At 41.9% G+C, this 27,231-nt stretch overlaps 1 protein-coding gene across 6 annotated transcripts in view; it reads right to left on the bottom strand.

The window, feature by feature from the left end:
• NFATC2 (nuclear factor of activated T cells 2) overlaps nt 1-27,231 on the bottom strand; it is a 205,799-nt gene that overhangs the window by 149,231 nt on the left and 29,337 nt on the right. For 3 of the 6 annotated variants that reach the window (XM_061631257.1, XM_061631256.1, XM_061631254.1), the window contains exons 2-3: nt 10,717-11,740; nt 7,542-7,710 (exon numbers count right to left, since the gene is read on the bottom strand). In XM_061631257.1, coding sequence (XP_061487241.1) covers nt 7,542-7,710; nt 10,717-11,740 — 1,193 coding nt within the window. The remainder of the gene's footprint in view (nt 1-7,541; nt 7,711-10,716; nt 11,741-27,231) is intronic. The other 3 variants (XM_061631258.1, XM_061631259.1, XM_061631255.1) reach the window with 2 other exon arrangements.

The following is a 27,231-nucleotide window of genomic DNA, read 5'->3' as shown; positions in this document are numbered from 1 at the left end:
TGACAGTGAAGAACTTTGATCACTTCCCCTATCTCGGCAGCCATCTCTCTGTAAAAACTGACATCGATGCTGAAATTCAACATCATCTGAGCTCTGCGAGTGCCGCATTCTCCCGAATGAAGCATAGAGTGTTTGAGGATCGGGATATTCGCAGGGGGACCAAAATGCTTATTTACAAAGCCATTGTACAACCAACATTACTGTATGCCTGTGAAACATGGACCATTTATAAACTTCTTGAAAGATTCCACCAACGCTGCCTCCAGAAAATTCTGCAAATTACTTGGGAAGACAGATGGACTAATGTTAGCATTTTGGAAGAAGCAAAGACTACCAGTGTTGAAACAATGATCCTTCAACATCAACTTCACTGGGCCAGCCATGTTGTTCGAATGCCTAATCACCATCTTCCAAAGCAGCTACTTTACTCCCAACTTAAGAATGGAAAATGGAACATCAGTGGACAGCAAAAGAGGTTTAAAGATGTCCTTAAAGCGAATCTAAAAAAAATGTAACATGAACATCGACAACTGGGAAGTCTTGGCCCATGAACGTCCTAAATGGAGGTCAGTTTTATCAAAGGTGCTTTGGACTTTGAAGAAGCACGAATACAGGGTGAATGGGACAAACAAGCTAAGCGGAAGGCACGTCAAACAAATCCTCATCGCAACCATCTTCCATGTGGAAACCTATGTCCTCACTGTGGGAGGCTGTGGGATCCAGAATTGGCCTCCACAATCACTTATGGACCCACTGTTAAAGACCTCATCTTAGAAGACAATCTTACTCGGCCACGAGTGATCGCTAATGAATCTACAGAATAGTTTCCAATGGACATGAGGAGTGTCTCGGTTTGCAGAAGATAAAACAGTGGGAGGTGAAATATATTCTAGCAAAATTCTAGGTGTGCTCTATGTTTTTAAATGACCATGCCCACCTTTCCTTAAGTGGTGTTGTTTAAGCATAGCAGTCTGAAAACATGCATGTTGGACAGGCCAAGTTTGTTTTTTCCAACAGCTAGAGTCATTCCTGAAGTAGCAACATATTGTAATCAGTCTGATTTTACATCAAACTGCAGTTTCAGATTCAACTGTTAATGCGCCCAAAACAGAAATAGAGCATAACCTCCAGTTTAAAACACAAAAGGCTGTCTTCACCATCATATGACATTGACCAATAAAAAGGCTTTGAAATTAATAAAAATAAATTTCTAGGATAAAAAATGAGAGAAATACAATTTTCTAGGGTAGATTCTTTGTAGAAACAGTGAAATAGAAATGGACTGCCTTCAAGTTGATTCCAACTTATGGCAACCTTATGAATAGGGTTTTCATGGTAAGTGGTATTCAGAGAGGGTTTACCATTGCCTTCCTCTGAGGCTGAGAGGCAGTGTCTGGCCCAAGGCCACCCAGTAAGGTTCATGTCTGTGTGGGGATTCGAACCCTAATCTCCCAGGTCGTAGTCCAACACTCTAACCACTACACCACACTGGCTCTCATAGAAATAGTAGTAACACAGAAAAGAAGCAAAGTAAGAAGAACACTAACAAACATACAAAAATGTAATTCTCCATCTTTGGAGATGGCAGGTGTTGCCACCACTCACCATATGCTCAGAGGCTCATGTTACCAAATTCTTCCAAGCTACACAGGAAGCGGATTGGACTGTGAAAGACCAACCCAAATTGGGTTTGCATTTTTACAAATGTGTAGGGCAGTACAATATATCAAAGAGGAGGTCAGGTCTCCTGCTCCCTTGGTGCATTCACTATAGCTGCCCAATTTCCCTGCTTTTTAAAGTTTGATAGAAATCTGTTGGCTATAGGTACGTTCTTAAACTGCAAGGGGTTTTTTTGCCTATTAGTGAATAGTATCCATAGTCCAACCTTGTATTTGGACCAAAAGTTCTGATCTACGTAATGACTAACTGAACATGAAGCACGCTTATAAAATACACATAAAATATAGTTACAGAGGGAAGGCTATAGTAGTAAACAATGGAACTTCCACAGAGCTGCAAGTTAAGCAGTGTTACTAGTGCTAAGCAAGAGTTAAGACAGTTTGGTGTGATCTGTGTGTGTGTGGGGGGGGGAATTGGCCTTCTCTAATTGTTGTCACTTCCTTCCTCTTGTTCTTTTAATACACACACACTGATGCACATCATTCTGCACCAGACTGCTGAGGCCTGTGTGGGTGTCATGATAACAGTCCTGCAGTCTTCACATTAAGTAATTAGTGTTTTGCAGTCACTGTGGCTCCAGTTTGCTAAGGGTCTAACTACATGTTACATATGAATGTGCAAAACAAATCCCTCAAAGTGACTCATGTTAGACGAAAATAGTTTTGGAAGGGGGCAATTACAAGGGGAGAAGCAGTGTGCGTGTGTGGTGCTTAATCTTTTCCCAACATTTCACTTTTCCTGTGCAACTCTTATACTACATTGTTCTCCTCTGCCAGCACAGCTGTTGGGCAGAGGGCAACTCAGTTCATATTTCACTATTCGTAAAAGAGGTTTAATGGCTGCTTATTTGCTTCCAAATCCAATTCAAAGTGATGGTGCACATCTTAAAAGCCCTGTACAGCTTTGGACCCAGGTGACTGAGAGGCTCTTCCCATATCATCCTGCCCATGCCTCTTAAAATCATCTGAAGAGGCCCTCCTCTGTGCTCCTCTTCTATCAGTGGTAACACTTTTATCAGTTAGAGTGACTTGACTGTTGCCACTTTTCAGCAATGACACCCCAACTGTGGCTTGCCTGCTGCCAGCAATCGTAACTTTTGCCAACATTGTTAGTTTTTAGGTGCCAGGCTAAATCCTTTTTGTTCTCCCAGGAATTTAAAGCATTTTATGTTCAGTTTAAGTACTGTTGCTTAATCTGTTATACTTTTGCATTTTCATCTGCTTGTTATAGTTTAAATTCTTGCAAACTGCCCTGGAATCTATCCTGATGAAGAGTAGTACTAAAATGCTTTAAATCAATCGCAGCAGAAAAGTGTTGGAAAGGGTTAAGAACCCCTCCTCTCCCCTCAAAACATGTATAGGATTATTCTGTTAAATAATTTATTTTGAATGCAGAATTCAAGGCATACTCAGCAAAGTTTATAACGGTCTTTATTTTCTCTGTGTCCTTCAAGGCTTTCTAATACAGACAGACTTAACCCGAGCCCAGACTTAACTTCAGGATCCAGATCTTGCAGCCTAAAACATGCATAAAGGCCAGCCCTGGCACATTTGAATTCATCGATATCAAAACAGGTGCCTCTGAGCACGTGCAGAGTGCACTTATCACTGCTGAATAATCATAGTTCATCTCTACTTTTCTGTATTTACGGCAGTTTGGGGCCCAGGACTATCCCACTGTACAAATGTCTAAACAACTGCTGGCAGAACTCAACAGGAGTTTACCAAGAGGCAAAGGATGTGGATGCCACATCCTCTCTGAATTGGGTGACTGTGCCAACCTGGAGGGGGAAAAGCCACATGTCAACACCAGCTTTTGTCCTCCACACAGAGGCAGTTGTTGCTATTCTCAGCCCTTGAACAAGATGTTAAACACACAAAAGCCCATGTCCTCGCTGAATGCTTCTTGTCCTGCCAGAGGCTCTAACTTTAACAGACAGACAATTGTTCTGGTGTTCTAGGAGTACCCCACGAGCACACGCTCCTCGATGGCGTGTGCCAGACTCCAGAGACCAAGCATGCAAAGAGGAGGAAGTGGCATCAGAGAGCAAAACCACAAGATAAAGCTGGGGAGGATATGAGCCCCACTGCTCTGCAGCTTCCCTTCCTTCACCAAAGTCAGCTCCCACGAAAGAGAAAACTTTTTTAAAAAAAAGTATAAGCAGAGTCATATTCAGTATAAGCCAGTGTGGTGTAATGCTTAGAGTGTTGGACTATGACCTGGGAGATCAGGGTTCGAATCCCCACTCAGGAGGAAGCAGCATCAGAGAGCAAAACCACAAGATAAAGCCGGGGAGGATATGAGCCCCACTGCTCTGCAGCTTCCCTTTCCTCACCAGCTCCCACAAAAGAGAAAACTTTTTTTAAAAAACAATATAAGCAGAGTCACATTCAGTACAGTAGGGCCCCACTCATACGGCGGGTTATGTTCCGGACCCCCGCTGTAAAGCGAAAACCTATGTAAAGCAGAACTCATTGAATAGAATGGCGTGCGATGCCTGAAAACCGCCGGAAAAGCGGAACAAGCACCGTATGAGTGGGGCTTTAGTCTAATTGCATCTAACTGAGACTGCTGTATTAGCGAATCGCTGTAAAGCGAAGCGCCATAAAGTAGGGCCCTACCGTATAAGCCAGTGTGGTGTAATGCTTAGAGTGTTGGACTATGACCTGGGAAATCAGGGTTCGAATCCCCACTCAGCCATAAAGTTCACTGGGTGACCTTAGTCACTGTCTCTCAGCCTAACCTACCACACAGGGTTGTTGTGAGAAAGAAAAGGAGAGGGGGAGAGCCATGTACACCACTTTGAGCTCCTTGGAGGAAAAGTGGTGTCTAAATGTAAATAAATAAATACATAAATATTTCAGAAGCTCATTCAATAGACTAGGCATTTCCTCCCTCAGACTCTTAAGTAACATCAGGAATAGGGGAATATCAACTCACACACACCATGAAATGCTTGAACTAGAATTTATTAATAGGTTTGTTTATATTCATCTAGGACTCAACAGAGGCCACGGCTCTCCTGTCCCAGTGCAGGTGTTAAATAAGCATGGCAAAGCTTATTTAACACAATATTTCACACAAAGCTTAAATAACACAAAAATTAAAAGGTAACATTTTGTGTTATTCTTTTACATTTTTTGTGCCATCCAGAAAGCATATGTTTTTGGGTGGCTATGCAAAAGTAATTAAATAAATAAATAACACTTCTGTATTGTCGCTATGCTTCTCTTGCACATATTTTAGCTTTACATAAGCCATTTTCATACATTATATACATGGGTAGGAGTATCTTGCTTAGACAGTGGAGTGGGACTATGCTCCTAGCCCCCATTGCCCACATGTTCACATTGATATCTGCAAATGGGAGCTTATACAAGGGGTGATGACACCTCCCCTTATGCGTTCCATGCACTCAGAGACCCCAACTATGTAAGAGCCCTGGTCACATATAGTGCCTATGCACATTCAGCTGCTCTTGCATAGGTATCCCTTTGCCAACATGCACACTGAATGCACAGATGCTAAGGAACTGGGGTGCAATGTTGGGAGCAAGGTACATAGAACCAGGGATTCTGCCAGCCTGGATCCCATCGACTCTGTTGCCAATCACTGGACTGCACATGTATGAGCATACAACAAAATGCAGGGCACACAAAGGGTTCTTGGGCAGCTGACAGTGTCCGCTGCAGTACTACCAATTAGCTCAGTGGATAACCCACAGGGAAATTATTTTCCAGGGATGCATCCTTTGCAGCCACTTGGGTGCTAAGTGTTATGACACAGATCAGCTTTGCAGGTAAGGGGTCAACAAATTCCTTAACTGAGATATTACTCTATACAACCTAAAAGAACAAGCCAATTTTCTTTTTAAGTTACAAACACTTTCTTACCGGACTGCTGTTTAGGTTGTTTTTAACTGTTTTAATTATGTGTGTTAAAACTGTTGCAACCCGCTCTGGGTGAAGAGCAGGTAATAAATTCAAACAATAAAATAAAAAGGGTGTATCCATCCATCCCTTATTGGTGGGAGTTGATGTACCCTTTCAGTACACCTGATCAGACTTTTTGCAATAAGGAAAGTGAGGGGAAAAGGCACTGAAAACTGTGGGATATAATTTGGCGCATTGTCTAACCTCTTCGCAAATAAACCAGAATGAAGACTCGATGAACAAGTTAGGGCTGGAAGTGCTCTAAGACTTCAGCTGAACACACAGCTTTCTCTTGCATGCTTATGCCTCTTCTCTGGATTCCAGCCATAGCAACACATGTCACATTTAGTGCTGAGGGGCCAAATTTCAATTCCTCCATAAACTTAGACTAGAGTTAAACTGGAATTCTCCTATTAAAAGTTGCCTGAATTTGCACACCTGCAATGAAACCCAGAAACTTTGCCTGGTCCTTTGCTATCGCAATGACACTCCACCTCTATTTCTGTAACCTCAGTCCAAGCTGCAAACAAATCTTGCTCTGAACTCATTCACTTTGCCTCTACAGATTCATGAACCCAATTAACCCTGTGCCCCTATCTCTTTACAACTACATAAACTTTACAGCAGGCCATCAAATGCCTCATTGAACTAAGTGCCAACTCTGTGAAGTGCTTCAATTGACCTCCTCGTTTCCCCTTATCACACGCTAACTCTGGCCAATGAAAAGATCTCCTACTGGCGTCATGTAAAGTCGATATTGCAAAAGGAGGAGAGATAGTGACTGAAAACCACCCAGATGACAACTTGATTTATTGCACCAAGCCCTACAAAAGACAACACATGCAGAGGTTGATTTCGCTACCAACTGCCACTGCTGCGGCCATCAGAGGGAGAAGCAGCATCATTAGGCACCCTCCATCATGCCTATATTCAGTTCCAGCTCAGAGTCTCTGCTATGTAAATGAAGCTAAATTATCCTGTATTTGCATGAAACTAATTCTTTTGTAAGCCACCTTGCAAGAGCTTTGCCCTAAAAGGTAGCACAGAAGTACTAAGAATGAATTAATGAGTTGTCAGCATCTCTCCAGAAAAATCATAAAACAGGGGGACTCTTCCAGTCTACTTCCGGAGTAATTGGAACTAGATTTGAAATGAAATTTTGCACAAATTCAAAATTCTGCCACATTTAAGAACAAAATTTCATTTTGAGGAACAAGTTATGATGCCATTTTTAAAACATTTGTCCAGCCTTATTAATTTCAAGACAATCATATTTAGTTTCAGTTTGCTAAATTTAATACTTTTTACATCTTATTAAAATATGTTGGTCCCTGAAAAGTGCCCCCCATTTCTTATCATAATAACCTTTTCTTCTTCAAACAATGAATAAATCATAGAATTACTTTATTGATGTCCAAATGTGATGGCATCTTTGAAGTCAGGAATTTAAAACGGCATACGGGTGTCTATAGACCAGGACTGTTTTACGCGCAAGAGTTGTGCACCTTTGGTTCTTGGAGGGCCAACAGTACAACTTTATTTCTTTCATATATTTATATATGAAATACTTAATATCAAAAGTCTCTAAGCAGTTTACAGAAAATATGCAAACAGTGAAACTAAAAAGCTGCAATACCAGATAAAAAGCCAACAAAAATAAAACCATAGCAGCACATTTTTAAAACATCTTAAGAGTCAGGGAAATGTTTCAGTAGCCTACCCACCAAGTACCTGCAAGGTGGATGGAAAAACCATATCCCCACCCCACTGCTCACCATACTGTGGCCATACACCTACCCTAAACCACCTTTATAATGATCTTGCACTGACCCGGCTTTCCAAACAAGATGGTGCTATGCCAGATTATCAAGAGGCACAGAGCTATGAAGGAGCCCCTGCAATTCAACTGCTCCAGGAAAAAGATCTTACCTGGACCACAGGATGCCCCCCTGTTGGCGCTTTGACTGCCCCTCGGCTCCCTTCCGTCTCATAATGGGCACGATGGTGGGGTTTGGGCTGCACTTCAATCTGTAGTTCATAAGAGCCAGAATGACTGGAGAGTGGCCACTCAAGCGGCGGGAGGGACTGCACAGGAATGCTGGGCAGAGAAGGAGGAAAGGAAGTTTGAGAACGTAACTCTGAAATGCAAGTTAGCCTTTTTGTTTTTCTTTCCAAAAAAGGTTAGGATCTAGTCTTCATTAAGACAAATAGAGATGTTTGTCTCTTCTCAGAGTATTAACAGGGGATCTGTCAAGGACTGGGGGTCACCATCACTATATGGAATCTCCAGAGTTAGAGGCAGCATGGATCCAGAAACCATTTGCTGGAGAAAAACAGAAGGAGAGGGTTATTTGCTTCATGCCTGGAGGCATCCGACTGGGTGCTGTGGAAAACAGGGTGCTGGACAGAGTAAATGGGCTTTTAATCTGACCCAGAAGGGCCCCTCTTATGTTTGACTACACTAATGGGGGGAGGAAGGAATTGTAGGGAGAAATCAGTGGGCAAGCAGGGATGCTTAACCCTTAGCCCACCTCTGATTACTGCTTGCAAATGCTTCCCCTGCACATTTTTAAACTTTTGTTTTCTACAATTGAGCGCTGAAAATAGAAATAAACCCGCACAGTGAAAGTCAGCCAGGGGATGCATTGAAAAGGAGAATTCATTGGTACACAAAGAGTTACATTCTCCTCCCTATCAGTCCTCTCCTGAAAGGGCTCTGCCCCCACATTCCTAGGTTCTCATTAAGAATATGTTTACACCTTTTGAGACAAGGCCCTGGCAAATTGTCTTTTCTTTCTAGCAAATTATTTCTACCTACTGTTTAGATATACTTTTACTTACATAGCAATACACAAACAAGAAGAGCAAGCATGGTGTAAAATCTAATGTATGTACAAGCCTGTATGTTATTTTTCAGTTTGGAGTTGTATGGAACAACCTTATACCACGTTAGACCATTGGTCCATCTAGCTCAAGGGAAGGGCCGTAGCTCAGTGTTGCATACAGAAGATCCCTGGTTCAATCCCCAGCATCTCCAGGTGGGGCTCGGAACATCCCCTACCCTAGAGTGCTGCTGCCAGTCAGTGTAGAGTCTATACTGAGCTAGATGGGCCAATGATCTGACTCTTTATAAGGCTGCTTCCTGTGTTCTTAGACCTTGAGTGAAACTCCTTGAGGTCAGCAGGTGCAGTTGGAAACAACAGCTTGAAACATAGCAGGGACAAGGTTGACCAGGCAACATAAGTCCCGGCTCCTAATATATATAGTGATACACATATACCCAGAGCTTGGAAAAGTTACTTTTTTGAACTACAACTCCCATCAGCCCCAGCCAGCATGGCCACTGGATTGGGCTGATGGGAGTTGCAGTTCAAAAAAGTAACTTTTCCAAGCTCTGCATATACCTGCCCAAACCTGTATATCTCATAAAGTGTCACCCCTCTTGCCAAAGAGGCCTCTAAAGGTGGAGAATACACAGCACAAGGTCTTTTGCATAGGCTAGTTCCCAGCCTCAGACCAGGAAGATTCCTGGTTCAAACTCAGATGCAGCAGCGTCACTAGCGGGAGTGCAGGAGGGTGCGGACCTCAGGTGCGCGCCCTCCCAGGGGCATGGACGAGGTGGCTGAGCTTGCGTGCGCACGTGGATGCACGCGCACTCAAGGCCAGCCACCCCGTCCATGCCCCTGGGAGGGCGCATGCCGTAGGGTACCCAGCCGGAGAAGGCCTGGGAATGCCAGTGCGCCTCCCTCGCCCCGCCGACGCTGCTCCCGGTCTCACCTGCCCGCCCGCCTCCGAGGAGGAGTTGGAGCAGCCTTGCCGGGCAATGGCGTGGGGCGGGGCAGCTCTGGGTGTCACCCCCCTCATGGTGACACCCGGGTGCGGGCCACACCCTCCGCATCCCAGTAGTGACGCCCCTGCTCAGAAGTTCCTGTCACCATGGTATTGTAAATTTACAGGAGTACCTACAAAACATACAAGAGTAGCTATAAAACTAAGGTCCCAATCCTACAGAAGCATGGGAAAGATTCAGATTCACATAGTTTGGGCAGGGGGTACAGCTTTCTGGTTGGAACAGGAACCAAGATTGCCAATTTCTGGCTTTAAAAAAATATTAATCCCACCTTTCTTTCAAGGAGCTCAAGCATACATAACCCCCCTTTTATTCTCACAGTATGAAGTAGCTAGTCTGGGAGATGGCAATTGGCTAAAAATCACCCTGTGATGACTGAGAAGGAATTTGAACACAGGTCTTCAAAGTTACAGTCCAATAATCAATTACCTTCATGCTATTCAGGGAGAGGACAGAAACAAGAAGGGGCAGGGAATAGACCTGCATTGGCCAGATCTAGAAATGGAATTAATAGCTATTTTTTTAAAAAAAAAATGCATGAATGATATTTATTGTTAGTTATAAGAGTAAACCTATTGAAATTAATGGACTTAAGTTATTTATTTGTTCATATATTTATTAAATGTATCCCAACCTTTCTTTCACCATGGAACCCAAGGTGGCAAGCATACATGTGGTTCCAAGGCAGTCTCCCATCCAGGCACTGACCAAACCCAGACCTGCTTAGCTTCAGCAAGGTGGTGGCCTCATGTGCCTTCAGACCATAGCCTGGGCCCACTGATTTCAGTGGGTCTACTCAGAGAATTACTTAGTTGGATATCACTCCATGTTTGGTGGCCCATACATCTCCCAATCACTGTTGGCATATCAGAATGCATTTTTACTGGATGTATCAGTTACATCAGCCTTTCCCAATCGTTAGGTCTTCTGATGTTGTTGGACTACAACTCCCATCAGCTTCAGCCAGCATGGCCAATGGTCAGAAATAATGGGTATAGTAGTCCAGCAATATCTGGGAACCCAAAGGTTGGGAAAGGCTGAGTTACATGATAACTGGCTGGCAACCCAAACAGAAGGTGCTGTATCCCAAGAGGCGTTACAAACTTCCCTTGGGTATCATGGTGGTAGCTATTGTTTAAGAAAGAATGTATAACAATGCACAATCCAAAACACATGCCTAATGGAGGTTTGGGGAATCAGGAACAAATTATGTAAAACTTGTTAGAACTAGTGACTACAAGACATGCACCTTACCTGCAGATAGGTATGGCAGGCATCAGCTGCTTTGGCCAAGATGGTGGCACTAATAAGATTGACTCGGGTGGTGGATTTCTACGGTCATCCTGCTCACAAGGCCCAATGTATTCGATAGGCTGAAGCACATGACACGGCATGCTGGCTTTGTGGGAAGACATTGGTGAAGGATCTGGGCTGGTTCTCCATATTTTTGTGGGAACTCCGCAGGAGGGATCGGTGGTGAGGTTGCTCATTGCATCCATGAGGCTAGAAGAGGTGGATAACTGGGTGTAAGTGACCGAAGAACCGTCTTCTCTCAAGGGGATCTGGGGAGAGGGGGTCCTCGATTGCCGTGGAGAAGTGGAAGGTTGCTGACTCCCGTAGAGCTCAGTGCAAGAGTACCTCCGCTTTGCACCTGGTGATGACGACCTTGAGTTGGGACGTGGCGATGGTGAACGTAGTCCCAAGCAGGTATCCTCCACGATGGTTGCTTGTGGGGACATTATTGGCGAGGTTCTAGGGGAATAATGAGCATGGGTGTTTTGAAACTGTGGACAAAGGTCATCACTAGGGCCATTATTTGGTGAAACACATGGTGAGGTGTAAGGAGAGAAATTTGTCTCTGAAATGAAGCTTGCAGAGGAGCCACTGCTAGGAGGGCTCAGGCACAGCGGTTCTCGGTAGCTCTCAAAGCCAGGGACAGGCAGGGTAAACCTTGGGCTAGCAGTAGCTGAGTTGGACTGATGCTCTACCAATAGATCTGTGTCTCTGCTGCTGAAGGGACCCCCCGAGTGAATCAGTTCATAAGATGGAGTTATCTCAATCCTAGGGCTCAAAGTAGGGGGACCTGCAGCTTTGACAGGGTCCAAGTAGCATTTTGACCCTATGCTATCTGGCTGTCCGTATCTGCCCATGTGATCTGCTGAAAGGCTAGACAAAGCGAAGGGGGTGTATGGCTTGAGGCCATAATCCAAGACATCATCATGAGGGCAAGTAACTCCAGAGGGTGGGCTGATGATTTTATGTGAAGGAGTCGGTTCTTCTGGAAAAAGAAGGGTCGCTTTTAAGACTAGACATACCACTGCAGAAGCTGAGCAATCACGGGTTAACAAGAAGGCATTAGCAATAGTGTGTTAGGAAAAGATTGTAAAGATATCGCATACTTGTACTGATTGCATATGGAAGGCACCCTATCAACTGCCTCCGAGCTAGTCATTGTCAGAACAGAAGCAGCAGGATAAAAAAAAAAGCTGCACCAAATTGCTCTGCTGGCTTCCAATAGACCCGGGACTCACCCAGACCCTGTAAGGCACGTAAGGGTCTCAAATCAGAGGTTTGGGCAGCTACACCCATACAACTTACTCCCAGTGCTACTTGGAGAGCTCTCAGAATGAGGCATCCCCAACCCAATCTTTGTTATACTGTAGCATTCCCATATGGTGGCCATATCCAGAACATCCCTATCTCATAACTGTTTGGCATTTATTTGTGTTAGTACATTTTTAAAAAATCTTCTAGTATTGCATTTATACAATGTGGACATATAACTTTGTTTTGTATCATAGATCAGATATGAAATATATAGGATATTTGGACCCTCAGTCTGCCTAGCCATTTTGCAATGAAGCTTTTAAATTTTGTTTTCTGATTCTCTCAAGAACTTGTTTGTTTTTAAACTTAAATTTAAAAAAAACCTCTGAAACTGCTAAATCATTTAGAAGTGTAGGTTACACAGAAATCCTTCTTTCCAATTCCAGATATATACAGTGTGGTTGAAAAAAACTCAGTGGTGAAGGGATATGTGCATGTTCTCAGATACACTCTTATTTTCAATATTACTAACTGATATAGTAAACCTGAATATTCTGACATGGAAAACAGGTTGCAGAGCTGAGCCCAGGTGAACTATCACACAAAATGAAGCACTATATAACTCAGAGACGGGGAAGCAGTTTGCCCTCCAGATGTTGCAGGACTACAACTCCCGTCATCCCTGACCATTGACCATGCTGATGGGAGTTGGTATTCCAACCTCTGAAGGGCAACTCCTGGTGTAGATCTTTGTTCTGCTACTCCACTGCCATGAATTTAGGAATATGGCAACTGTTTTCTGGCTTCCTATCTGTCTGTCGCAGCTGTGTTGCATGCATGCAGCCATATATGTAACCACTGACATCCAGAATAGGGATTGCTTCAGTTGCCTGGCTAGTGGCACTACACCACACCAGTCGGCTCCATGGCTTGGCTTTGTTCAGTGTTGCTTGCCATGCTCTGCTGGCTAAATCCTTTATGCTAGCCTTAGAGTCATTCTATGAAGTCCAGTTGATTATGCAAGAAAAAACTTTGTTACACGCCTCCAAATTACACCTAAAGAGAAGAGGTATGTTGTGATTCTGCTTATGATGATGAAGAAAATAATAACAATACCTTTTCCTTAAGGGTTCTTTAGAGTTCCTAGGTAATCAGAATTCTTTTCAAGAGCAAAGATTTTTTTTTTATTTAAAAAAAATCAAAAGGGAGTTAGGAAATTATGGGTCAGAAGGCTAGGTGTATTGTCTGTGAAATAGCCCCTTTTCATTTACAATATTTCTTTCCAAGAAATTCCAAACCATGTCAAGAAATGTCATGACCTGTTTCCCTCTCACCTCCACACCTCCTCCATATTTAGATGTATAGGATGAGATATTAATATATTTCAGGTGTGGGGAACCTTTGGCCCTCCAAATGTTGAATTACAACTCCAATCATTGCAGACCACTGGCCATGCTTGCTGGGGCTCATGGGAGTTGTAACTCAGAAACATCTGGAGGACCAACGTTTCCCCACCCTGATGTATGTTATACAAACACACACACATGCATACACACACATGGACATTCATATGATTTGTATTATTCTCTAATAGCCAAAAAACCCTTATGGTTTAAGAACATACGTGGAGCCACCAGATATTTCTATCAAACTTTAAAATGTGGGGATTTGGGCAGCTATAGTGAATGCATGAGAGGACCAGGAGACCTGACCTCCTCTCTGAGATATTGTATTGCCCTACAACTCTGTAAAAATGCAAACACAATTTGGGTTGGGTTGCTTAGGATAGGTGAAACAGACTTGGGGGAGGGGCAGAGAGGAGAAGGAGTAGGGGGAGGGGAGGGAGGAGATTGGGTGGATGGGCATGGGGCAGAAGGAAAGCCCCTTTCCTTTCGAAAAGGAAAAAATTGTTAATAGTATAATTATTTTTCAGGGTTTCCCCCACCTTTTTCTTCTACTGCAGATACATGTAGTCTATTCCCCTCACAGACCTACAATCACCAGAACAGGACTGACCAAACCAAAGCTGGCCACTGGAGCTCTGTCAGGGAAATAGGAGTCTCCTAACAACTCTCAGCATTCTTCACAAAATGCATTTCCCAGGATTCTTTGGGGGAAGTCATGACTGTTTAAAATGGAAAGGTCTAGGATGGACATGGCCCTCTGATAAGCCAAGCCAAACAGCTGTTAGTCTGGCTTTTAGAACACTGACAGTTGGTTCTTACTGAGCATGTCTGCTCTACCACAGACTCCAATGTTATATTTCTAAAATTAATTAAAAATCAGCTATGCATTTTTTAACTTTTAAACTGCAGAAGATGAAGGTCAGAGTATGGGATAAGGTTAGTAATAGGATTACATGTACTCTGTGAACATGGCTGATTTTAAATTAATTTCAACAAATCATGAGATCACTGACAGAAAAAAGTCCAGCAGGGGTCTGGATTTTTTACTCTTGTTTTACACTTTGAACTCTGGATTCTCTCCGAGTGTTTTGTGTATCGCCATTAAAACATAGAGGGTTGTTAAGCAAGCATTTCTGAGTTCAAGACTATAAGTTTTGTAAGATTTTGTTTTGAAATGAGGTTATGGGAAGGATCAGAATGGCATGGGGGTATTTTCAATTTAACATGGTGGAATGTGAAAGATCCATGCTGGCTATAGCATACAGCCACTCTCATGGCTGTGTACTTTTGGTGTTGAGCCTTTCCTTTATCTCCTCCCTGGTATACTCTCTCTCTTAGTACCTTTATTTCCTTTTAATTTTCCTTGATGTTTTCTTCATTTGTAATTTATGTAACTGCATCATATTTATGCATAAATGTGTTATGTACCATTTTTATTTGTTTAATAAAGTGTTTTTTTTAAAAAAAAATGGGGATAGTAGGCTTTTGAAACTGAAAATCTGTAAGATCCATGGTTTCACCTTTTTTATGAATCAAAAGGTTGTTGGTAATAAATATTCCAGGAGGAAATGAAAAATCCAGGGAGAAGGGGTTTTTAAAGGGAAAAGGGATCCCTTTTAGAACTCACAAAATATGCCTCACTTTCACTACCCCCATTTTTACTTCAAATATTGTCACAGATTCAGAAATGTTCCCCTTAGAACAATCTTGGCAGATACGTTCTAGCCAAAAAGGGAGGGGAGTTAATAAAACAGGCACTGCACAGTTCCACATTTAATCATAGACACTGTTTTATTTCATTCCAATAAGGGGTGAAAGTTTTATCTAGGCAGACAGTGGCAATATTAAAGTGCATTCTTGGAAGTGTTAAGATCTCGTGGAAAGTGAAAGATCTTGCATAAGATACATATTTTCCTTCTTGGTTTGACATAGGCAAAAAAACTTGCTTGTTTCATGTGGACAAGTGCAGTAATGAGAAAGCCCACAGGACAATGTCATGGATTACCAAAACATTTTTAAATATTCCCTTTAAATTCAAGGAATAAAGATTTTGGGTAGGCCAAATTAAGAGGCAGCAACCAAATCCTTGCAATCCTCAAATATTATGTCCATCAAGAAGTAAAAAGCAAGCAACATGGAGTGTGGGACCTAATTATCTCTGGATCTGGAATGTGCCCTGACATAAGTCCCAGATGTGACTGTTTCTGCAGCTTATAGTGAATCTACATGCCTCCATATTGTGGCACTCCAGTTCACTAAGGCCGCAATCCTGGGCACACTTATCTAAGCCCACTGGGGCTTACTTTTGAGTAACCATGCAGAGGATTGTGTTGGAGTGTGGACTAGATTGGAATAATCATAATTCCCCTTACAGTGTAAAAGTGGGAAACTTTTAAAAGGTTTTCTAAAATCCATTTATGATCAATAAATGACACAAAAGGATAGTTAAATTATTATGAGAGATATCCACTCCATATAATGAAGTTACCTTAAAAATGTGCAGGTATGGAAGGAGTTTCCATTTCCTGCTTTCATTCAGGGCCAAACCTGACGCAACAGAAATCTAACCCGACTCAGATCATGCCAAATTGCTATGAAGTGGGGATGTGGAGTGGCGGGGGAGGGGGAGAGAATAAGCGGGTGCTGATGCTGAAGGTGATGCTGAAGAAATACTGTGGGGAAAACAAGCGGATGCTGAATTCTTTCCCCACCCTACATTTCTCTCCAGGTATTTCCCAGTGCCCTGTACTGTGTCACCAATCTTAGAGCCATCTGGGAGAAAAACAGCTGGGGAGAGAAGGACTAGGGAGGAAATCAAGGCAGCATGCCTTCTTGCTGCTCTTTAGATTTTTCTTGGAGGTAAATTACCCCTCCAAATTCCAGCCCTGCTTCAGTTTAGAAGAAATGGTCAAATCATTGTCCAAACTGCATGGACAACAGTGCTCAGACTATTGTGGTTCAGAAATGGCCGCAGCACTCTTATCAGCCAAAGCTGGTAAAAGGCACTCCTAGCCAGTGAGGTCACCTGGGCCTTTAGCGGCAAAGATGGATGCAGGAGCACCACCAGACGATGAGCATTAGTCTGTAGCCATGAGAACAGCTATGATGGTACAAGCATAGCTTTGTGACTCCACTGTTGAATGGGAAGAGAAAGCTGATTACAACACAGCACTTCCTGCTCTTAAGACTGAATTCCTCGATTCAACTTCAGTTTAATTAGCTAGTCCAGACTGCATTGCCACCAAGACGGGGCACATAATTAGCAAACACTCAGCTGTCAGTCGTGCCACCTAACTTGGCTCTGTGGCAGCGATTGCTGTTTTGATTTTAATGCATTTCTGGAATGCAGAGGAGAACCAGTCAGGAGTCCTATTTATTCCACACAGAAGGTGGTTTTCTAAAGGCTTTCCCTCCTGAACAGCATAGCAACTGCAGATTCTCTACGTGCACCTCTGTCAATGAGCGTGAAACAATTTGCCGTGAAACTGGAGACACAACCACTCCCATGACGGGATCTCTGCAGTCCATAATCTAGCTGTAGCACAAACTAAAGATAGCACTCCCAAGAACAAAGGCAACTAAAACAAGGCAAAGTTGTTGACATTACACTTCACTTCCAACAATACAACAATCCAGCATTCTTCATTTTAGACTCTAAAATTAGAGTGCCTACTTATGTGCACTCTACTCGCAATCAATTGCTCATTGATGGGGTGAGGGGTGCGGAGGAAGCATCATCTTCGGAAATGGGTTTATGTGAAAATAGTATTCTCACCTCATTTACTCACAGATGTCTGCATTATTCACATTACCTCATTGCCTTAAAATTGTGAATAAAATATTCTGTTTAGGCCTTAGCATTTCTACTGCAATTGTTACACATGAGGTTCTCCTTTAAAATATCTGAAAACCAAAAAAAACCCTCTGAAATATTCATACACAAAGTAAACATTCTTTAGATGTCAAGAACAAAAACTGAGAAACGTTAGATGTTCTTGTTAGACTGAACACATACTTATTCTTATCTGTAATATATAAAGGATTTCAGCAAAAAGAAAGACACTTCCTAGGATTAACCACTACTACCAATCACAGACTAGATCTCAGCTGGAACTACCTAGGTGTCCATCTTCAAAATGCTCTTTGAAACTCCTGTTGTTTTTTGTTGTTGTTTTATTTGAAAGATCTGTCCAGACCTTTCCTTCTTGGCCCAATGAGTATACCACAGGAAGCCAGAAAGTGTCCAACTGGCATCATTCTTTTCCATTTTCTTCCAACAAGGTTGTCTGTTACAAGCTGGCACCTGCATCCATTCTACAGGCCAGATTAGGTGACAAACTGTCACATGCCTGCATTAATAAGCAGGGACCACTGCAGGCATATCCCCTAACCCTGAGAGCTAAAGAAAAGGCAACATGCAGAAACTGTTGGACAAATCCTATTACTGAGGGAAGTGCCTAACTATGAATATACAAGATTCCTCAACAGACCCATATGATAAATTGGTTTTGATGGCTTTGTCCCATCAAGGTCAGAACATTAAGCTGGATTGACAAGCTTAATATTTTTCAATATTGCGTTTCTGCACATGATACCAACACCTCTGTCCTTCCTTTCCTCCTATTCTTCTCTCCTCCCCCTCCATTCTCTCTCTCTCTCTGGGCATCCTGGGAAATGTAGTCATAAGAACCAGACAACAGAAGCTTTAATGGGAACAAACTTTCCTTGTGCACAGTATCTAAGTAAGCTTTACAACAGCTCTGAAATGGAAACCAGTATTATTATTCCACATGTTGCATATGGAGGTGAGTGGCTAAGGCTTAAGAGACTTGCCCAAGTGAGTTAATGGCTGCTGTGAGATTTGAAGCATGGACTTCCCAGCTCAGTTACTTTTTGCTGCAATGCTATACCAGCTCTTTATCAAGTTACAACAGTTGGCTGTATAAGATGGCTAGTACTGATTAGCTATTGTGGACAGTCGGTTGTGTGAGATGGCTAGCACTGATCAAATGGTGTGGATAATATTTTCTTATTATGGGAACAAAATTTCTCAACAGAGAAACTTATCAGATGAAAACCTCAGTCAGGCTGCACTAATGTGTCTGGGCTGTACCACTTTAGACTGCAAGTGGGGACTCACATAGCCAAATGCTCCCTCATACAAAACACCCTGCATAGAACTAGATGTGGCAGAAGATGCATTCTAGCCTAACCTTCTCCTTAATATTCTAGTTACCTTATATGGAATAAATGTTTTTTGTTTTTGTTTTTTGATACAGAAGAGTATCAAATGGTACAGCCCAGACACAGGTTTGCTCCACCACCAAGTGAGAGCTAGACCTAAAAATGCAAGGAAATATTCCCATAGGAAGTATAGGTAGTTGTCAGAACAGAAACATTCCCCTAACTATTTTACGGCACCACTATTTGGGTGTATGTCTTGAGATATATTCTACTACCTTGGTGCAGGCAACTGTGATGATCACACATGGATATCTGTACAGCAGCTTGTTTCCAGTGTAGCACTCAGAAAATGATGTGAGCAAAGGGAATTGCCCACCCACTCCTCCCCAGTGCAGACCTTGTGCCCCTCCAAAAGATTTTCCTGAGGATTGGAGATGTCACAGGGAAGATCTGGGATGGGGAGTGGAGGATTGCAGAAAAGGGGGAAATAAGGTTACAAGCTGCCTCTCCCTGATTCTGTTCCCCCCCCCCTGCAGCCCCTCATCACAGGCATTTTTGAAGAATCTCCCAATCCTCAGGAGGCTTTGAGGGTGGTGAAAGAATTCCCTGTGCATGACCATCCATGCACTCTTAACTAAATGGGCTGAAATTCAATATGTTTATTCACTAATAGACAAAAACCCTTGTGGTTTAAGAATGTACCTATACCCAACAGATATTTCTATCAAACTTTAAAAAGCAGGGAAATTGTACAGCTACAGTTAAAGCACCAGGGGAGCAGGAGAGTTGACCGCCTCTCTGAGATATTGTACTGCCCTACAAATTTGTAAAAATGCAAACACAATTTGGATTGGTCTTTCACAGTCCAATCCACTTCCTCTGTAGCTTGGAAGAATTTGGTAACATTGGGGGAGGGAGGGGCAAGAGGGAGGGGATAGGAGGGAGGAGAAGGGAGGGTGGGTTTGATCATTTGTATACTTTTTGAGTTCAATGGGATTTATTTCTGTACAATCATGTTTAGGATAGGTGAAACTGACCTGGGGGAGGGGCAGGGAGGGGAGGAGGAGGGGGAGGAGATTAAGTGGGTAGGAACTGGGAAGAGGGGAAACCCCTCTCCAAAAGGAAAACATTGTGAACAGTATCATTGCTTTTCAGCGTTTCCCCCACCTTTTTATTCTACAACAGTTACATGTAGCCTCCCACCCAAATTTAAACCAAAGCTGTCCCTGGCCACATCCACACCAGGCCTTTATTTCACTTTAGACAGTCATGTCTTCTCCCAAAGAATCCTGTGAAGTATAATTAGTGAAGGGTGCTGAGAGTTGCTAGGAGACACCCTGTTCCCCTCACAGAGCTTCAGTCAGAGTGGTTATATCACTCTGGCCACTGGAGCTCTGTCAGAGGAACAGGAGTCTCCTCTCAGCACCCTTCACAAACTACATTTCCCAGGATTCTTTGGGGGAAGCCATGACTGTCTCAAGTGAAATAAAGATCTGGTGTGGGTGTGGCCCCCTGATTAGGCAAGCCAAGCAGCTGAGAGTCAGGCTTTTAGAACACTGACAGTTGGTTTTTACTGACCATGCTTGACACTATCATTGAGTTCAATGTAAAATTTCTTAAATTAATTAAAAATCAGCCAGGGATTTTTTTAACTGTTAAAATGAAGATGAAGGTCAGAGTATGGGGCAAGGTGAATAATAGGATTACAGGTACTGAGTGAACACAGCTGATTTTTAATTAATTTCAACAAATTAGAAGAACTCTGACAGAAAAAAGTCCAAAAGGGGTCTGGGGGTTTTCTCAATTATCTGACTGTTTTGTGTATTGCCATGAAAATTTAGAGGGTTGTTATGCAAGCGTTTCTGAGTTCAGGACTATAGGTTCTGTAAGGTTTTGTTTTGAAATGAGCTTATGGGAAGCATCAGAATGGCATGGGGGATATTTTCAATTTAACATTGCAGAATGCGAAAAATCCATGCTGGCAATAGTATACAGTCACTCTCGTGGCTGTATAATTCCCTGGTCCCAAGACACGGGTGGGAGTTGCAAGCTGAACTGTTTTTTCCTTAGGGTGGTTCTTTCACCCCCATTTACCTCATTTGATGTCTCAAGTTCCTGGCAGGCTGCTGAATACAAAAACCTGACTCTACTGAAAAGCAGTTCATTCAACATCACCTCAGACAGCACAAACATTTTGTTTGTAGTGGTAGATCTGTACTGATTGTCCTGGTTGACATCTGATTGTCCTGATGCACAACTTATATTCTGGACCAGAGGCTACTGTAAGGACAGAATATGAAGAAACCGATTGGTTTCCAATCGGAAAGGGTGAGACAGGAGTGTATTTTATCACTCTATTTGTTTAATCTATATGCAGAACATATCATACGGAAAGGTGAAGGAAGTGTGAAAGTTGGAGGGAGAAATATCAATATTTTAAGATACGCAGACGATACCATACTACTAGCAGAAACCAGTAATGATTTGAAATGAATGCTGATGAAAGTTAAAGAAGAAAGCACGAAAGCAGGACTACAGCTGAACGTCAAAAAGACTAAAGTAATAACAGAAAATTTATGTAACTTTAAAGTTGACAACGAGGACATTGAACTTGTAAAGGATTATCAATATCTTGGCACAGTCATTAACCAAAATGGAGACAATAGTCAAGATCTCAGGACTAGGACTGGGGAAGGCAGCTATGAGATATATCACCAACCACTAATGCCAAGATCATTCAGACCATGGTATTCCCAATCTCTGTGTATGGATGTGAAAGTTGGGGAGTGAAAAAAGCAGATAAGAGAAAAATAAACTCATTTGAAATGTGGTGTTGGAGGAGAGCTTTGCGCATACCATGGACTGAGAAAAAGAAAATAATTGGGTGTTAGAACAAATTAAACCAGAACTATCACTAGAAGCTAAAATTATGAAACTGAGGTTATCCTACTTTGGACACATAATGAGAACACATGATTTCCTAGAAAAGACAATAATGCTGGGAAAAACAGAAGGGGTAGAAAAAGAGGAAGGCCAAACAGAGATGGATTGATTCCATAAAGGAAGCCACAGACCTGAGCTTACAAGATCTGAACAGGGTGGTTCATGACAGATGCTCTTGGAGGTCACTGATTCATAGGGTCGCCATAAGTCGTAATCGACTTGAAGGTACATAACAACAAAACCCATTCACACACACACAAGCTCTTTCTTACTGTTGTAGGCTTCAACTGATGAACACGCACGTGTGAACCAACCTGACAAAAAGACTCAAATGATCCCATCCACTTAGATGGAAAACCTCTTTTTGGCACACTTTGAGAACTTGTAGAGGAAAGAAGAAAAAGTCCTGACCCACTGCTATGGTTACATTTCTGGTGAACATCCAAAAACTGCAAGTAACTAGCTTCAGCTCAGATGCAACTAACATCGTTTAGAAAATAGTCATCTTCCACAATTGCCAGGCACACTTAAGACATGTGGACTGAAGTTTCTTCTCCTTTTTTTTTAAATTTCCATCTCTTTGTAAACAGGCTTTAATCTTAGTACATTAAAGATCACTGATGTACAAAGGATTACTTGCAGACTCATAATGGTGTCTCTTGAAAGACAAGGAATGTCCTCCAGATTATAAGTTTTGTTGTGATCTCTCTTAACACTAATTATTTCCATCTTGAACATATATAAAATTAATAATAATCATGGTATCCAGGCATTCAGTACAAGGAAAACAGTCTCTAAAGGGTCCTTCCTACTCTCTACAAGTGCATATTCTTTTTTCAGCAGCGTGGGCAAAAAGTTGCATACAGTCATTACAATATTATAATGGTAATATTATTATTCCTTCCTCCAACAAGCATGGGGTGACATACATGGTCCCCCTTGCATTTGATCCTAACAACCCTGTAATGCAGACTAAGCTGAGTGTATGATTGGCCAAAGGTCACTCAGTGAGCTTATTGTGACTAAAGCAGGGATTTGAACCCAGGTCTCCCTGGTCAAAGTCCAACACATTTGCCCCAATACCAAAATATGCTATGTAACTTCTTACTGCAAAGGGCATTCCGTATGTTCTCTGTACCAAAGTTTTTTGCAATGTCCATACAACATCAGTCCTATCCCAAATATATATCATCCTTTCTTTCAGTTTTATGTGCTTCTTCTTGATCTTGGTTTAATACAAAAAGAAAATGTTAAAGCTAGACAAATTCACATTCTTCTTTTGTGGGGACTGGAAGGTCAGATTACTTCCTCAATACAGTGATGAGCATTACAGTAGTTGTGGCATGGAGGGAGTTCACCCTTGCGATTCACACTGTCCCATCAAACCACACCCAGAGATGTGGACACGACTGAATCAACATTTGTTCACTTTGTCATTGTATTCCTTGTGTGCTGCAGGATAAGCGGGAAATAATTGTCTAAATAAATAAATAAAGCAAGTCCCATTGAGATCGCTGGGGCTTACTCTCAAATAAGTGTTCATAGGATTAAAGCCTGAGATACATAGTCCTGATCTGAAAGATAGGCCACCCAATGAGTTTGTGGCTGTGAGATTTGAACAAGGGACTGTTCAGCTCATGGCTCAGTCTCTTACCCATTACATCATACAAGCACTATGCTATTGCTTTGCTTGCAAACTGAAGATGTTCTAAAAAGATATTATCATTTCCAGTCCAACTACAGTCAGAATACCTTAACATTCTCTCACACATACTGTATAAAGCTAACAAGTTAAAAGGGATTTATAGCAGAATCCTGTGCACTAAGGCCATATTCACACCATACAGTACATTTATTCCATTTTAAAGATCAGAGTGGTTTAACAGTCAATCCCCAGAGAACTTAGAAATTGTAGCTCTATGGGGGTAATAGGGATCTCCTAACAAATCTCAGCACCCTTCACAAACTACACTTTCCAGGATTCTTTGGGGGAAACCATAACTTTAAAGTGGAATACATGTACGATGTAAATGTGGTCTAAGTCCCTAGTGTGTTTAAGACTTCTGCCTTGGTTTTGCTTTAGGTTTTAAGAAAGTCACATTTTGTTACTTTGTTCTTACAACAACAAACATGAGTGCATTTCACAAGAAAAACTTCACAGATTCCTTTTTTCTTTCTCTGTACACTGTATGGTAAGGAATCAAGGGAAAATCCCTAATTTCTCAGAGTTCAACTAAGCCTAGATTGGGTTTATTGTTTAACTGAAAGTCAGCAATAGTGCTGCAAAAAATATTAAATGTGTTAATTTCTCTATACCCCGAAAATGTAAATGAGCAACTGCAGTGACTTTTATTGCACTGGAAAAGATATTCTCAGTCACGGTTTTGGCACTACAAGAGAATACCATTTTAGAGTATTCTTAACGATGTTCATTGCTTTCACTCATTCAAAAGGTACCCGTGGCTATATTCACTAAAATAGCATGCTCAAAGTCATGTTGTACCCTTAACAATCTTAGATTGAAATCCCAATACACTTACTGTATTGCAGATAACTGTAAAGCAGTTCTGTTCGCTTTTGTTTGCATTCAGAAGAAAATAGTAGATGTTCCCCCATCCTACACTGATGTCATTACATACTCAAAATACATTGACTGTGCTTGTTACAGCCATACATCCAAAACTTCTCTTGGCAGTGTCAGTTGACAAAGATCATCATATGATGTTCTCAGCAAGCAGTAGTGCCATACATTCAAAAAGACCATCAAATGTAGTTATATCACGTTCCATTCTGGGGGTGGTATTCAATGATAAAATGGACCCATAGGAGTTAATAGACATGGCCAGCTTAGGCTCATTAATTTCAATGAGTCTACTCTGAGTAGAACTTTGTTGAATACAACCCCAAGGTTCCAAAGAGAGCAGTGCATTTGTAAATAGGTAAGGGGAGAAAGGCAATTTTAAAATAATGTGATCGCAAAAAGCCACACCAAATATCAGATCCATATGTTGCCTTTGAAAAAGTTCAAGCTTTAATTAATGTTTATGGAAAGGATGATGGGGCAACGATGAAGAATATCTCTCTACATGTCCTTATGTGTCTGTGTTTCCAGGATTGTTTGGGGGAAACCATAACTTTAAAGTGGAATACATGTACGATGTAAATGTGGTCTAAGTCCCTAGTGTGTTTAAGACTTCTGCCTTGGTTTTGCTTTAGGTTTTAAGAAAGTCACATTTTGTTACTTTGTTCTTACAACAACAAACATGAGTGCATTTCACAAGAAAAACTTCAGATTCCTTTTTTCTTTCTCTGTACACTGTATGGTAAGGAATCAAGGGAAAATCCCTAATTTCTCAGAGTTCAACTAAGCCTAGATTGGGTTTATTGTTTAACTGAAAAGTCAGCGATAGTGCTGCAATAGTGCCCTTCCCTGGTTCTCCCCATCAGGTTCCCACCTGCTTGTGGCTACTGCCTTTCACTAGGCACCACCAGGGATACCACCAGTCCGGACCATCCTTTATATGGTTTCTCACTCCACTCTAGCACAGATCTCACTAGATCCCCCTGCTAGGCAGCACCACCAGTCACGTCCTATAACCAATACTCCCAGAGACTTTGCCTGAGTCTCTCTCTAGCTGGTTACTTTTGTGACTGCGTGCTTATGCTGTTCCCAACCCCCTTGTATCTTTATAGATAACGCATACAACTCTGGGTCGCTCTGGATACTTGAATTGTTATTATTCCTCCCTTCACCGCTGCCACCATTAGATACTGTTTCTGTTCAGCCTTGGTAATTACCTTGCCCTCCCTTCTGGTATGTATATCCCCCAGCCAAGGATCAGGCCTTTGGTAAACCAAATAAGTATTTATTAAATATCAGAAATAACAAGATTAGTTTTAGAATGTTTCACAAGCGTATGGTTTCATCTATTCCTGTTTTGTACTTGACTTATTATTAATCAGAACTCCAACTCCCTCTTTCTCCACACTCCTGACCTCCACCCTCAAACACCTCTTTCTCCACACTCCCAACATCCACCCTCAAACACCTTCTTCTCCACCCTACTAACATCCACCCACCAAACACCTTCTTCTCCACCCTACTAACATCCACCCAGATTCAACTGTCATTCTTCCATTTATACTCCCAGCCATTCAAACGCTCAGCCAATCATCCAGCATTCTACTGCTCATGTACTCCCCCCTCCTCTTTCACTCCACTTACCCTATGTCTTCTATATAAACAGCACTTACCATATTTACCCTACAAGCAGGAACATCACATTTCCCCCCCTTAAAATAACAGCAAAGTATTTGAATTACAATTGGGGTGTTGTACTTCAGGCTGAATGGCTGTGATAACACACAGCTCTGAGGTCTTAGGGTCTAAGTCATAAAGTTCCTCCTTTTGAACACACATATCTCACCCTTTAAGAAGGGCACTCTTCCATGTCCCCATTGTCTGGGAAGCAAGCTTGATTAGGGCACCAATTGGTGGGACTCAGTATTGGGTCAAAGATTCACCTAAGGTAGGCTGGATTAGCAGCACTACCACCATATGCATTTATTTATTTATTTTTATTTTTTTATATCCCACCCTTCCTCCCAGAAGGAGCCCAGGGTGGCAAGCAAAAACACTAAAAGCACTTTAAACATCTTAAAAACAAAAAACTTTAAAATATATTAAAACAGAACATCTTTTAAAACATCTTTAAAAATTTATATGATAAATAATAATAATAACAAGTGAATCCCCCCAAAACTGAAGATTATTGGTGAAGGCTTAGGGAGCAGGCATTTTCTCCACTGTTATGCAATTCCCTGCCAACAGAGAAAAGTCATTAACTACAACCTGTACCCACTTACATGGAATTAAGTCCCACTGAACTCTATGGGACTTACTTCTGCATAAACATACCTCAGATTGCATTTGTTTAGTCTGATATTTGGTAGAGAAATTACTGTTCAGTGACCAGGAAATAATTTTATAATTTCATGTTGCTATAAAGTATAAAATATAGACGAGCAGTTGTCTGCTTGCGTAATGAGACTTCTCCTTTTCCTCCTCTCCCGCACACTCCAAAAATATGCTCCAAAGTCAAAGTATCAGCATGAAGTAGTGACTTGCTAAATCACTGGTGACCACCATAATGACTCTGGATTAACTTGTGACCATTCCACATCAAAAGGCAAGTTCCATATCAGCTCTGGCTTCCTAACGTGCCCTCAGTAATATTTCACGTATTACACTTTCCTATGGCGCCATCTGCACTATATGTTTAAAGCAGTATTATACCACTTTAAACAGTCATGGCTTCCCCCAAAGAATCCTGAGCATTGTAGTTTCTTAAGGGTGCTAACAATTTTTAGGAGACCCCTATTCTCCTCACAGAGCTACAGTTCTCCAAGTTCCATGGGAAGAGTGAATGACTGTTACACCACTCTGGGAATTGTTGTTCTGTGAGGGGAACAGGGATCTTCTAACTCTCAACAACCTTAATAAACTATAGTTGCTGCCCTGGGCTCCTACTGGGAGGAAGGGTGGGATATAAATCTAATAAATAATAAACTACAGTTCCCAGGATTCCTAGAGGGAAGCCATGACTGTTTAAAACAGTATGATACTGCTTTAAATGTATAGCTCAAATGGGGCCACAGATGTACCATGAAGTAAGGAAACACATGGGTC

Source organism: Rhineura floridana, chromosome 6 (assembly GCF_030035675.1).
Source record: "Rhineura floridana isolate rRhiFlo1 chromosome 6, rRhiFlo1.hap2, whole genome shotgun sequence".
Lineage (NCBI taxonomy): Eukaryota > Metazoa > Chordata > Lepidosauria > Squamata > Rhineuridae > Rhineura > Rhineura floridana.
Note: the sequence above shows the minus strand (reverse complement) of the source record. Positions and strands in the feature narration are given on the sequence as shown.